General features: G+C 40.6%; 1 protein-coding gene across 13 annotated transcripts in view; it reads left to right on the top strand.

Moving 5' to 3' along the window:
• Positions 1 to 12,677, top strand: part of TNS1 (tensin 1) — a 389,915-nt gene that overhangs the window by 337,286 nt on the left and 39,952 nt on the right. For 8 of the 13 annotated variants that reach the window (XM_048486272.1, XM_048486277.1, XM_048486273.1 and 5 more), the window contains 4 exons: positions 1,058 to 1,257; positions 2,365 to 2,503; positions 8,789 to 8,881; positions 12,428 to 12,463. In XM_048486272.1, the coding sequence (XP_048342229.1) occupies positions 1,058 to 1,257; positions 2,365 to 2,503; positions 8,789 to 8,881; positions 12,428 to 12,463 (468 nt within the window). The remainder of the gene's footprint in view (positions 1 to 1,057; positions 1,258 to 2,364; positions 2,504 to 8,788; positions 8,882 to 12,427; positions 12,464 to 12,677) is intronic. The other 5 variants (XM_048486276.1, XM_048486279.1, XM_048486278.1 and 2 more) reach the window with 3 other exon arrangements.

Below are 12,677 nucleotides of genomic sequence, written 5' to 3'. Positions count from 1 at the left end.
AAATATGTCCATGTGCAATTATTGTCTATGTGCCTTTTGTTCAAATGTTGGTAACACTATAAGGGCCTCAATTCATTGGATTACTGGAGGCGGGCGTTTATCTCTTCAGTATTGTAATGTAAATCTCAGGGGAAAAAATTGGCACCTTTAAGACCAACAAAACATTATTTTTGTCATAAGCTTTCATGTGCATGCACACGTCTTCAGCAACAATAATGCCACAGAGGGCCCATATTCTTTAACCATCATTTAGCCTTCAGGAGACAGGCAAATAGTTTGAAAATACATAAGCATCCACAAAAAAAATCAATGACTATTCTAATGCAAAATTTATATGAGTGATTACTTCCTTTTTTCGTATGATGAATGTACCTTGCATCTTATATCAACCAATTTACAGTTTACATTGGAAAATGTTGGAGTGGGGTGGTAGAGGGCATCAAGATAGATGGCAATGGAACTCTTGTTGGAAGATCCAAGATGCCGAGGAATGTCAGAGGAATGGAGGCTGAACACCAGAAATGGCAAGGGGACCACTAAGACTGCCTGTACTAATTAGGTGTGGTTCAAACTCCATTGATGTTGATGTCCCAGTTCATATTTTTTAAAATCATCCATGTGCAGCAACCCTTTTTAGGAGACATGTGTGGGAAGTAAAGCGTGAACTTGGGCACCTATGGAAATGTTTTATCCTACCGAAGTCCCGGTTACATAATTTCTTCGACAATGCGGGGATTGCTTCCATGGTGCCTTCTAGGGATTTGGAATAGCCATGGATCTCCTAAGCTCATCATTATTTTTCCCAAGGTAACAATATGGAAAGGGACAATGTTATTTTGAGTCTAGTTTACTGGTTTTCACTGCAGTCTGTAGTGGAAAGTGAGTGATTTTCCTGTTTTCCTCACATCAGTGGATTATAATATTCTGCTGTTCCTTTTTTCCCCCAACCCTAGAATGCCACCTAAAGATCTGAATATTGACCCTGCATCTTCAAGAATGCCCTAAGGGTATGAATGCCCTGACGACCTCATTTCTCACATTGTAATTGAACTTTCAGGAGTGCAATCACCAAGGGAGAAGTCACCAGAAGAAACTGAAGGCCCTGTGCGGAGACGGACTACCAGTGAAGGCCAGTATGAGAACAGCCCTGAGGACCCCCGTTCGCCAAGAAGCCCTACTGCTCGCTCTCCAGTTCACTGTGTCTCCCCAGAGGTGGTCAGCACCATCTCTGCCAATCCTGGAGGAAGACCAAAGGAGGTGCTTTTAAAAATATTTCCCCCTTCTGCTTTTACCATTGGAATCACTATGGAAAGCATCTCTCTTTTATTTCTAATATATTGTGATAGTTGGAGAAGGAAGAGGATGATCACACACTGTAGATGGAATAGAGAAAGGGAGAGTGGCGTAGGAGGTTAAGAGCTCATGTATCTAATCTGGAGGAACCGGGTTTGATTCCCAGCTTTGCCACCTGAGCTGTGGAGGCTTATCTGGGGAATTCAGATTAGCCTGTACACTCTCACACATGCCAGCTGGGTGACCTTGGGCTAGTCATAGCTTCTCGGAGCTCTCTCAGCCCCACCTACCTCACAGGGTGTTTGTTGTGAGGGGGGAAGGGCAAGGAGATTGTAAGCCCCTTTGAGTCTCCTGCAGGAGAGAAAGGGGGGATATAAATCCAAACTCCTCTTCTTCTTTTAACAGGAACAGTCATTCTCAGTGGGAGGAATAATCATTAAACTAAAACAAGAAAATCTAGAAAAATATGCAGGAAGAAAAGATGGAAAGAGAGAAGCCTGTAGTCTTTGGGTGAAGATTCCTTCTTTAGTATTGTAGGTGGTTGTAGCTGTGTGTGATTTCCATTGGAGGATTCATTTCTAATATTAAACATAGCAAAAGAAGTAAAACACAATAAAAATTCAAACACAATTTTTACATACTACAAAATGAGCAGCTATGGGTAAAAGGTTTGACAGAGAAGCCCAAGAAAACTAAACAAAGACCCACCTAAACAGAAAAGTTCTGCCTTGTGCAAAACCAAAACTAAGTTAATTTCTCAAGGGTGGGTGTTCTAGTTTGCTGAAACTGGAATGAGGCCATTGTTGTTTCCTCCTGCTCTGGATACAATGATCCTTTCAGTTTTTGTAGCAGAAGACAGTTTCAGAAAGTTCTCTGATGTTAAAGACAGAGAAAAGTTAAATAGCAACAAAATCATGGGATCAAGCAGGATAAAGCAGTAGAAGAAAAGATATCTAGAGAAAAGGAATTTCTGTATTGCTGGTTGGCTGTATTGCTACTTGGCTGTTTGCTTAAGAAGATGGGATATTGAATTGTCATCACTTTTTCTACGTTACTTTCTCCCTTTCACAGCCCCATCTCCACAGCTACAAGGAGGCCTTTGAAGAAATGCAGGGGACCTCTCCAAGCAGCCCACCTTCGAGTGGTGGTGAGACCTCTCCCCCAACCCCTGCCTTTCCTGTCTCACCACAAACCCCTTACAGTAACCTGTGTAAGTTTCATGGGCTTGGGCGAGTGGATGGGAGGGAGGGGATTGGTGGGTGGCTTTAGCAAAGCCAAACTTAGAGGGAGCTGGTCAACCCGTTCTCAGCTTTCCAACACCCACCACCATTTTAATCACACCTTCATCTTCTTGTTTCTCTTCTGCTATCAATTATGCCTCTTCCCTCATCACTTTTTCCTCTCTGCTTGGTCAACCTTTTTTGTGAAGCTGCCATTAAGTATGTATTCCCTCATGATAACAGTCATCACAACAGCAAAGTGTCACAACTCTTGGGGACATTGAATGTGGTAAAAAGTGATTTGCATTAGCAGGTGATGAAGAGAATGAGCTGCATTTCTAGATGCCAGGGTAGACCACAATGACACAATCCTATGCTGTCTTCTGCACTCTCTTTCTCCCTGCTTGCCTTTGACAGTCTTACTTGACATTAAATTTCAGTATTTTTATAAAGATTCCACAGTAAAGCGAGCAATTGTGCAGGCTCTCACAACTTGTGGCCCACAATGGAGTGTACCAATCACATGCAGTGACTATATGATATGTTTTGTGGCCATATGAAGCCAAGGGCTTCATAAAACCTCTTGTTTGTGCTGCTCTCTATGGATTGCAAAACTAGATTGGGGATAGTCTTGACTTTATTTTGGCACACAAAAACTTCCTTAAGTAATTTTTCTCTAGCTCCCTGTGTGTTTCTTTCTACTAGAGATGGAGCAGCTGTTTTCTGCAGGTGAGAGGAAATGGAAATTAACCTGAACACTAAAGACATGCTTGGTGTAGCATTTTGGTAACATAGATCTCTGCAACAGGACATGCTCATGCAGAACGAATAAACAGTTGCATCAGCTCTTAGTATGGAAAAGTTCACTGCTCCCTCTCCCAAACAAGCAGTGTTTAGACCTTTTGGCCAGTCTGTTTTGCTTACTGCTTGCACAGCTGCATTGTCAAAAGCTCCTAGTTGTAAATCAGCACCCCTATGACTGTTTAATATCTTAAAAAAAACAAAAAGTGTGTGTGCAGGTGTATATATGTCTCTTTCAGTATCTATTTCATATATATATTTCATACACACACACACTCTAAACGAAGAACATCTGGTTTCTATTCTACATGGTTATGATTTAAAGGAATCTACTTCTGTGGCACACATGTTAATCCTTCAGACTCCTGTATATATATATACACACATATATACACACACACACATATATATACATATATATATGATTTTAAACTGTAAACTTGACCATTTGGAAAAACTGAAGACCAAAATCAAACCAAAGTACTTATAGGAAAGTCGCAACCACCACCAGAGAGATGCTGTTTTCAGAATACAGAGGGAACATATAACTGGATGTTTTGGAGAACCAGGGGCTACACAGATAACACATTTTTTGACCTGTGGAAACCTAATGCAGATTTTATATGGACTTCAATTGTTGCTTATGTATAGATCAAGGTTTATACTTAGCTGCACCAACATTTAGAGTTTATATGCATAGGTAATCTTTTTATTGTTGTTTCTTCCTTGGCCTCAGGCATGTCTCAAAATAGTTTGCTGTCCCTAGTAGGGTAGAGATGGGATAGGTCTGGGAGGCAGGTGGTTCTCACCTGCCCCAAGCTGCCTCTGGAGATCAAATTGCACATGGAGAAAAATGTGGTACCCGAGTGGTTAATTGGACAGTGAATAAGCCTTTCTTTGGCAGAAGAAATTTAAAGATCTGACTTTGTCAGAAATTAACAGTGAGCCTTTGTGCTCAATCGGGTGAGAGGGAGTTGTGTGATATTTAAAAGATATTCCAGTTTGCAGATTAGAAAGCTCCAAATGGGTTATCTGACCTAGAATCGTAGAGTTGGAAGAGACCACAAGGGCCATCAAGTCTAAACCCCTTCAGTGCAGGAACACATAATCAAAGCACTTCTGACAAATGGCCATCCAGCCTCTGTTTAAAAACCTCCAAAGAAGGAGACTTCACCAACTCCAAGGTAGTGCATTCCACTGTTGTACAGCCCTTAATGACCTGTGTTAGTCAAAACTTCAAGTGCCGGGATTTTTTTTTTTTTTGCATAATAAACATCACTATTTGAATAAGCCCTTGCTGTCCGATGATGCCCATTTGGTATGTTCATGATGTGGAGGCCATTGCTATATGCCCAGGCATTATGGGCCACAGGTGCCTCAAATTATTGGCCCTAGCCGAACTGTGAAACGGTGGGAGAAAATCTGACCTTTAACTTCCTGTTGCATGCTCTATCTTCTTTACTTTTCTAGCCAAGCATGCCTCTGACTGACTAACCTTTGATAACTTGGTGGTGGGTTTTTAAAAAGTAACATATACAGCTTTGAACAGTTCTGCCAATATTTCGCTGGGTCAGTTGTGGTGTGGCTGAAAGTGGAACAACAGCACGGGCCAAGTGAGCAACTGGGAAACAGCAAATCTCTAAATGTGGAAAATGATTCCTCCCTCCCAAGCTCTTTAAAGCATTGTCGAAGGCTTTAAAGCAATTTAGATCAGATGGAAACTTCACAGATACTGCCTCAGAAGAGGCTAGACTATATTTCCAAATATCCCTGGTGCCCTGTTAACAGCTACCATTGACAATTTGTGTGTTTATTGAAAAGGCATTTTTATCTAACTTTTCCACTAACACAGCTTTCAGGAAGCTTACAACTGTAGTCAAAACACTGAATTAACAGTAAGCTGACCAAAAATGAAAATGGGCAATGGTACAGTATTAATTACTGATTAAAAGTTGGGTCAAACAGGTCAGATTTAGACTGGTATTTAAGTGACAGGTATGTTTTTGTTTGTTAGAAATTGCAGAGCTGGTATGCTACCACAGAAAACCCCATTTGTATGGTATCCACCCTGCCTACACTCTGAGGGTGGGGTCACACAGGTAAAAGACTTGCAAGAAGATTGCAAGTGTTGGTAGGTTTTTTATGAAAATGATGGATTTCATAAAATGTTTTAATAAACCCCTCCAACCACACTTCTCCCTCAAGTACTTTGAATGACCTGAGCATTTTTATATAAATAGTGTATAGGTGAGTAAAATTCTCAGAAATAATGGCAGTAAGTAGTTCACTGTGTTCCCTGATTCCTTCAGGAACAGAGAAAATAGAATGGGACACTTTGTAACAGTGCCTCCTTCATGCTGCCTGCTAATTTAGAATATATTGAATATGTTATTATTAAGCTCATTTTAGATGTTGAATGTGAGCATATTTGTGAATGCGTTAATTTGGTGCTTGTTCTGAAAAAGGCAGAAATCCATGGAATTTTAGTTTCACCTGTGCATAGTATATGTATTGTAACTTGTGGGTATTCTGAAGATTTTCCTTCCTTCTTGCAGAGGAATTCTTCTGTGCCACTGGTTGGCTGTACAAATTGATTATGGATTGTCCACTTCAGTTGTTTTCAATGGAGCACAGTCACCAAATATACATGCTCACTTTAAAACAATTCCTTGTGAATTCTGTAGAATTTCTCCCAGATCTTTAAACTGGAGTTACCAGAGATCAGACTAGAGGCCTTCTGCATTCAGAGCACATGTTCAAACATTTAGCCACAGCTTCTCCCTGACATGGAATTACTTGCTGTTGAATCACTGCCCACAAAATTTCTTTTTGGGAAAAAAATCTTATTTTATTTCGATATACGTTGTATACATTTCCAACCTCAGTAAATACAATCCCTGCCCATGGCATTGCTTGTTTCCCTGTTGTTCATTGGGCGTTGCTCAGTGAATCATAGCCAAGCCTGATCATAGTGAAATAGGCTCTTGGTAACTAGCTCTCCTCTAATGCTCCCGCCTCCCTTCCTCTCCCCCTCACTCCTGCTGAGCCCCTGGCGTGGGTGCCCATCTGAAGCCGTAAGTCAGAAGATTGCAATGTAAGTCATGAAGTGGGGGATGGGGCGGTATTCTGAAATGTGGAATGTGTCACATTCTTCTCTAATGGACAATAGTGCTTCATTTGTCTGCATCCGCCTACTAATCCTTAGGACAAGAATTTGAGCTTCAAGTCAGAAAATCTGAATCGTTTGGAGTGGGTGAAGGGAGCTGTCAGAAACGAGATACCGGTAGCCTGAAACATGGAAAGCTCACACTAGCAAGTTTTTGTGAGACTTGCTGTTTTAAACACATCTCACATATTTCATCTGCATCTAATTGCCTCATTGCTGCCTGAAATGTATCTATTGATTATGTTTGTATGCCTGGCTGTCCGACATGCTAATCTCCATTTTGATTTGGTGGTCTATGTCTATGCAGTTGTGCAAATCCCTTGATGTACATTTCATCTATACAAACGTGCACATCTGTGTGTACAGTGTTTGCTATCTGTCGTACTCAGTGGCCACTGCAATATTTGGGGGTCCCTGTTTTGCTTCATGGGCACACTGAAGACACTTTTGCAGACGCCTTGTCTGTCTCATGACAAGGAAGTACACATGATGACATCTTGTATTTAATCCTGGATGTTTTTTAAACATTCTGGTAAAAAGCTGAGAACGCTATGGTCAGTTGCTATGGTCAGTTCACCTTTTTTGGGGGGTGGGGGGGTTCTTGAATGAGGCACTGCTCCTGAACCTTAAGGCAAAAGTTTCTGAGTATTGGTAAGGTTCTGCACATCCTTGTAAATGTCGCAAAAGGTTGTAAGTGGGAAGGATGGTAATAATACTATTACTCTTTTCAGTGCTTAGAAAGCAGTGAGATGAATGTATGGATGTGTCTACCTTGTAGCTATCTCAATGATATTACACAAAACAGAGGCAAAAGCACATGCTTAGAAAAAAATGAGCAAACTTTAGTCCCATTAAAACCTATAAAACATAAACTTGATTTCCATGTTTGTAGGACTTCAGAGTTGTCTTGATGACAGTTGCCAATTGTCCCAGTTTGGTATGATAGCACATAACTTGGAACATAAGCAGATATCCTTTCTGCAGAATATCTCTCGATCCACCAGGGAAAGCCAGCCTTACATACTGCAGGGCACAGTCAGATCCTATTCTGTTCTGGTCCCTACTAGCCAAGTAGAGTGATGGGAAGGAGGGGCTGTACAAAACCTAAGTAGCAGAGAAGTTCTGCAAGTGTCCATCACATTTCTTTTACAATGGATCTGATTGTACTCTGCAGTATGCAAGGCTCTACTTCTGGAACAAATATAATGAGGTAGATGCCAGACCAACATGTGGACGATGAGAAGCCATTTGTACAACTGGGAGCTTTACTTTGAATGGGGAGCCCATTTCCTGTTTAAAACATTATCAGTTTAAACACAGCTTTGGATCTAGCTATGTGAAACAGAAATATCAACGGACTTCGTGCAGTTTCATTTGCACAACAGCTTAGCACTTCCCTACTTATATATCATAGAGCCCAGAAATTGGCTGTACCAGATCTGCTGTGCAAATGGAAGTTTGACTTTCTGCTTGTGGATAGTGCAGTCTTGTTCTTGAATTTCTGCTTGGGCAAGGGAGCTAGCAGTTTTTCTCGGGCTCCATCCCATAATGTAGCTGTGTTACAAGCCCATCAACATTATTCTTTTACTGTTTTGTTTTTTACCTAGCCTGCCTGACTTAGGATAGTTTGTATTAAATGACAGACAATAAAATACTGATCTGACAGGACTAGAAGGTTGATACTATCACATTATTATATGTTATCTGGACATAGAGCTATTTGCTGCTCTATTAACAACAATGTCCTGCTTTGTACTGGTCTGGGGAGTATTGTGAAGGACTCTCTTCGTTGCTTTCAGACACTGAGAGATGTCTTTGATGCCAGAGTATGTCAAGCATTGGCGAGGCCTTTGTAATGTTACCTCCCAATACATTGACCTAACACTGTACAGATCAATTCTCCACTTGCCTTAAGAGGATAGTCTGCTTGAGAAAATGTTTTCCATTTACATGCAATTTTAGGTTTTTTCCTCTTTTATAAACCGCCAGCGGGAGATATATTGATTCTGCCCTCCACAAAAGAGAATTTGTTTCTTAGCTAAAAGTGTCACTCAAAGATGGGGGCCTACCTTCAGCAGTTGTATTCCTGTGGTTTCAGCAGACCAACCACCCTGAGCATTTCCAGCCACACATGTCAGGATTCAGTTACAATAACTCTGGGACTTCTACAAATGGGTACTTAGCTACAAACCTGAAGTTGCTTGGATTTTATATTTAATACAACTTTACATTCTTTAAATTTAATTCAACTTTACATTTCGTTTTACTGATATACATTTCTCTCTCTCCCTGTCTTTTTTGAAAACAGTGCGTTCTCCACCGGGTCTGGCCAAAACCCCACTCTCAGCACTAGGCCTGAAACCCCACAACCCAGCTGAAATCTTACTGCAGCAGACAGGAGGTGAGTGAGACGGCTAGGGTCATGAAAAGCACTGCAGCACTGGAGAGGGTGATATCTTGGGAAATATACCAGATTAAGATAAGTTGTCCAGCCACTGTGTTATATCATTTCTGAGGTGGAAGAAACAAAAAGTTTTAGTTAAAAAAATTGGTTAAATCAAGCTGCATTTTAATGCTATCTGGATTTTAGTTCAGGAAAATCTTTCCTTCCTTAAATTTTAGCTCTGGGATATATTACCTTCCCTCATTTCTGACCTAGAAAGTGTCACCATTCAAACAAGTTCCCAAGCGCTTTTCAGATCCTGCTGAACCTAGCCTTTGATACTGCTCTTATGTTGGTGGGCTTCAGCAACATATTCAGTGGGTATAAAAAAGTGTTTCATTTTCTTAGTTCTGAAAGCAATAATTTTCTGTTGATATATGCCTTTTTTCTGCTTGCACTGTGTGGTAAGCAAATAGCTATGTGTCAAGTGCCCTCAAGTTCTTTAAACTGGTGATTTCAAAGAGTGGGGAAATGTGTCATATAGAGGCCAGATAAATTTGAAAAACACAAATTATATTTCAGCGTACCAGTTTGTGTACCTCCAAATGGTGCAGCCTTGGATTTCATCTGCTGGACTCCAGTTTCAGAGATACATCATTCACAGCAACTTCTGTTTTGTCACTGAAGTTCTTGAGATATTTTACATTCAGTGTATAGGAGTACAAAATCTGGGGTGAATCTTGTGGCCCGGATATAGCTAAATAAATGAGTAACTGCTTGTGATAGGCTTGCATGGCCAGGAATAGGGTGTGGCAACTCAAAGAAGTAGGGCAAAGACATTGAAGACTTGAACCAAATGGTAAAAAACTATACTGTCCTTTTAAATGCCTAGCGAAATATGGTTGAAACATCGCTCCAACAAGGATTGCATTATCAAAAGACATGGTCTTCAAAGGCCAGAACTATCCTACATCCGTGGTGGCGAACCTTTGGCACTCCAGATGTTATGGACTACAATTCCCATCAGCCCCTGCCAGCATGGCCAATTGGCAATGCTGGCAGGGGCTGATGGGAATTGTAGTCCATAACATCTGGAGTGCCAAAGGTTTGCCACCACTGTCTTACATCTTGTTCATTCTAATTTATTAGAAGGCAGAAAGCAGGTGTGGTATCTTAACCTGAAACGTCATCTGTCTCTGTCTTTTAAATTCAGTTCTAAGGCCTTTACTTAGCATTTGCAGATGAAGAGCTAGGTCATGAGTTGTGTACTTATTTTTGCTTATCCACCATTGCACCGTAGTCATTTCTTCTGTTACCTTCTTTATATATCATCTTCTCTGCTCTGGAGGCACTGTGCAAGGGAAACTCCTACCTGACAGATATTTAAATAAAATATTCCTCTGACCTATCTGCAAAGTTTCTACATGCAAGTCTTTGACCCCACTGTTCAGTGCTTCCCTGTGATAAATTAGCAGTTCCAACTTGTTCCAGATAAATTCCAGATCATGCATGCTAATACTCTTCTATTCCTGGTTTCTTAATTAAGTTTGGCAGTGTTTTCATTATGCTGGGGAGGCTTAGGGAAGAATAGTGAACTATCTTAATAAGCACTAAAGTAAAAGCTTGAGCACTTGCCATGGATGCAAATGAAACCAGTATAACTTACATATTTCAGTATTTGCATTTATTCATGCTATATTATTCAAAAGTATGACAAAAGCAAACAGCATATTGCTATAATTCTTAGGATTAAAACTAAAAGGCTTGTTTGTCAGGGCTTTTGATGAGATGTTAACAGCAGGCATCTTTTAGAGACAGTCCGTTTGGAGTATTTTACCTGGTTTTAATCTGAAATGTTTTAATTGTTCCCTGAAAGCTGCCTTGAGCCAAAAGGAAAGGCAGGGTACAACTATTTTAGTTACTAAATAAATAGTATTCCTGCTGAGTTAAGTTCTAATATAGCTGATATCTTGCCAATAATTTAGTTGCATAGAGAACTAACTTTTGCAGAATTCTTTTCAGAGCTAGCAGTTTAACTTTGTTCACACTTAATTAGCTTATGCTTGTTGTCAGTAGCATAGAAATTCTCAGTGAATAAATTGAATACTTTACTTCTAGAGAAGTAGGTACTGAATGTATAAATGGAGTCATGGGGTTGGATTGGATACTCTGGCCCTGTCCCCCACTTCTACACATGACTGTTTGTACAGTGTCTGTGTATGTAGTCTTCTTAGGTACAAACCATACTGTGCAAAATTGCATGTGCAGAGTGTACGTGTGCAAATGGGATCTTGGACACCGGGAGAAAATATGAAACCCCCCACCCCACCCCCCAGGAATGAAGGAAATCTGTGTGAGTAGAGAGGGAGTTTGTGGTGGCTCTTCTTAAAGTTCATATTCAAGTGTTGGAAATATACCAGATTTGCAGTTATATCAGAATGTATTGTGACTAAGAAAGGAGGCTAGTTCACATGGAACTGCATTATTAGAGCTACTTCATGTCTGTTTATATACTTTCCAGCATATTTCCAGAAATCCTTTTTGATTAGAGGAAAAGGTTTATTTAAGTCTTCTGTAAGTGTAACTAGGGCAAACCAAAAAAATCTTTTTAAGAAGACTTGCACCCTTTTGGAACTCATGAATGTAAGTATGATAGCTTTTAGTCAGACCTGGGAAGATGTCAGTATGTTGCTGCGTTTAGATGTCAGGATAAACCTCCATTTATAAATCTTGCTTTGATTAAACGTCATATTAGTGTTATGTCTGAGTGCAGGCTACCTAGCAAGCTATTGTTGGTTGATGAGTGTTCAACTGGGATTCTAAACCACCATTTGTATCTGCTTTGTTAACTGCAGTTTGTACTAATTGTGATTTTTTCTGAAATCTGAATGCAGATATACCAGTTTGCTAATTAGAGTCACTTCTTTTGGGGTCAAACAAGACCCGAGTTGGGTCTGGGTTCCCTAGCCCAACTCTTATGCCCCTCAACAGACATAATCTGCTGGGAATTAATTTCCTGAATGCCACAGGGGTCCAAGTTGGATCATGACCATGGTGCAGGGGGAGAAGGGGCTTCACTCCCTCCTGCGCTGTTGTGCTGACCCAAAATAGCACCAGGATGCTATTTGCTCCATTAGGGGTCTCCACATGTAGTTTTCAGTTCATGTCTATAGTGTCCCTGGTGACTCTCTCAGGCAGAAATATGCTTCAGAGGCTTCATTGAAGACTGTTGGTGGATTTGTTTTGAGGAAAAAATTACATCTAGGGCATGCTAAATAGTTGGTGGTCACACAGATTTCTAACCAATCCCTAATAGTGCTTCCTGGCAGTTGTTTGGGACTCTTTAATGTCAGTGTACAGTTGAGAATAATATAGACCAGTTGAAACTGCTACTAATATCTTCACTTGCTTACAATGAGAAGGTATGCTAATCAGAATGTTTCTCTTTTTTCTTTCTCCCTCTCCCCGCTCCCCCCGGCACCATTTCATTTCTTTGTCATATTCCAATCCCCACTCCCCCCCCCCCAAAAAAAATCTCTTCTTCCTCCATGCTTGCCCTTTAAGAAGTAGATGGGGAAACAGTAGTTGAATCTTATGAAGGTAAGGAGGGCATTCTTTTCATTGTACATGAACTGATTGGCCCAAAACATGACACTAAGCCATGCTAGGGTGCATGTTTGGCTTGCTGTGTACAGCTAAAAGATAGTAGGAAGCACCTAGAAATTGTCTAGGACTGGCGTGCAAGAATTAATCTCTTAGCAAATAAATGTGGCATCGAAATTGGTTTGAAGGGAAATTACTTAAGTACACATTT

The sequence above is a fragment of the Sphaerodactylus townsendi genome, linkage group LG02 (genome assembly GCF_021028975.2).
Source record: "Sphaerodactylus townsendi isolate TG3544 linkage group LG02, MPM_Stown_v2.3, whole genome shotgun sequence".
In the NCBI taxonomy this organism is placed as follows: domain Eukaryota; kingdom Metazoa; phylum Chordata; class Lepidosauria; order Squamata; family Sphaerodactylidae; genus Sphaerodactylus; species Sphaerodactylus townsendi.
Note: the sequence above shows the minus strand (reverse complement) of the source record. Positions and strands in the feature narration are given on the sequence as shown.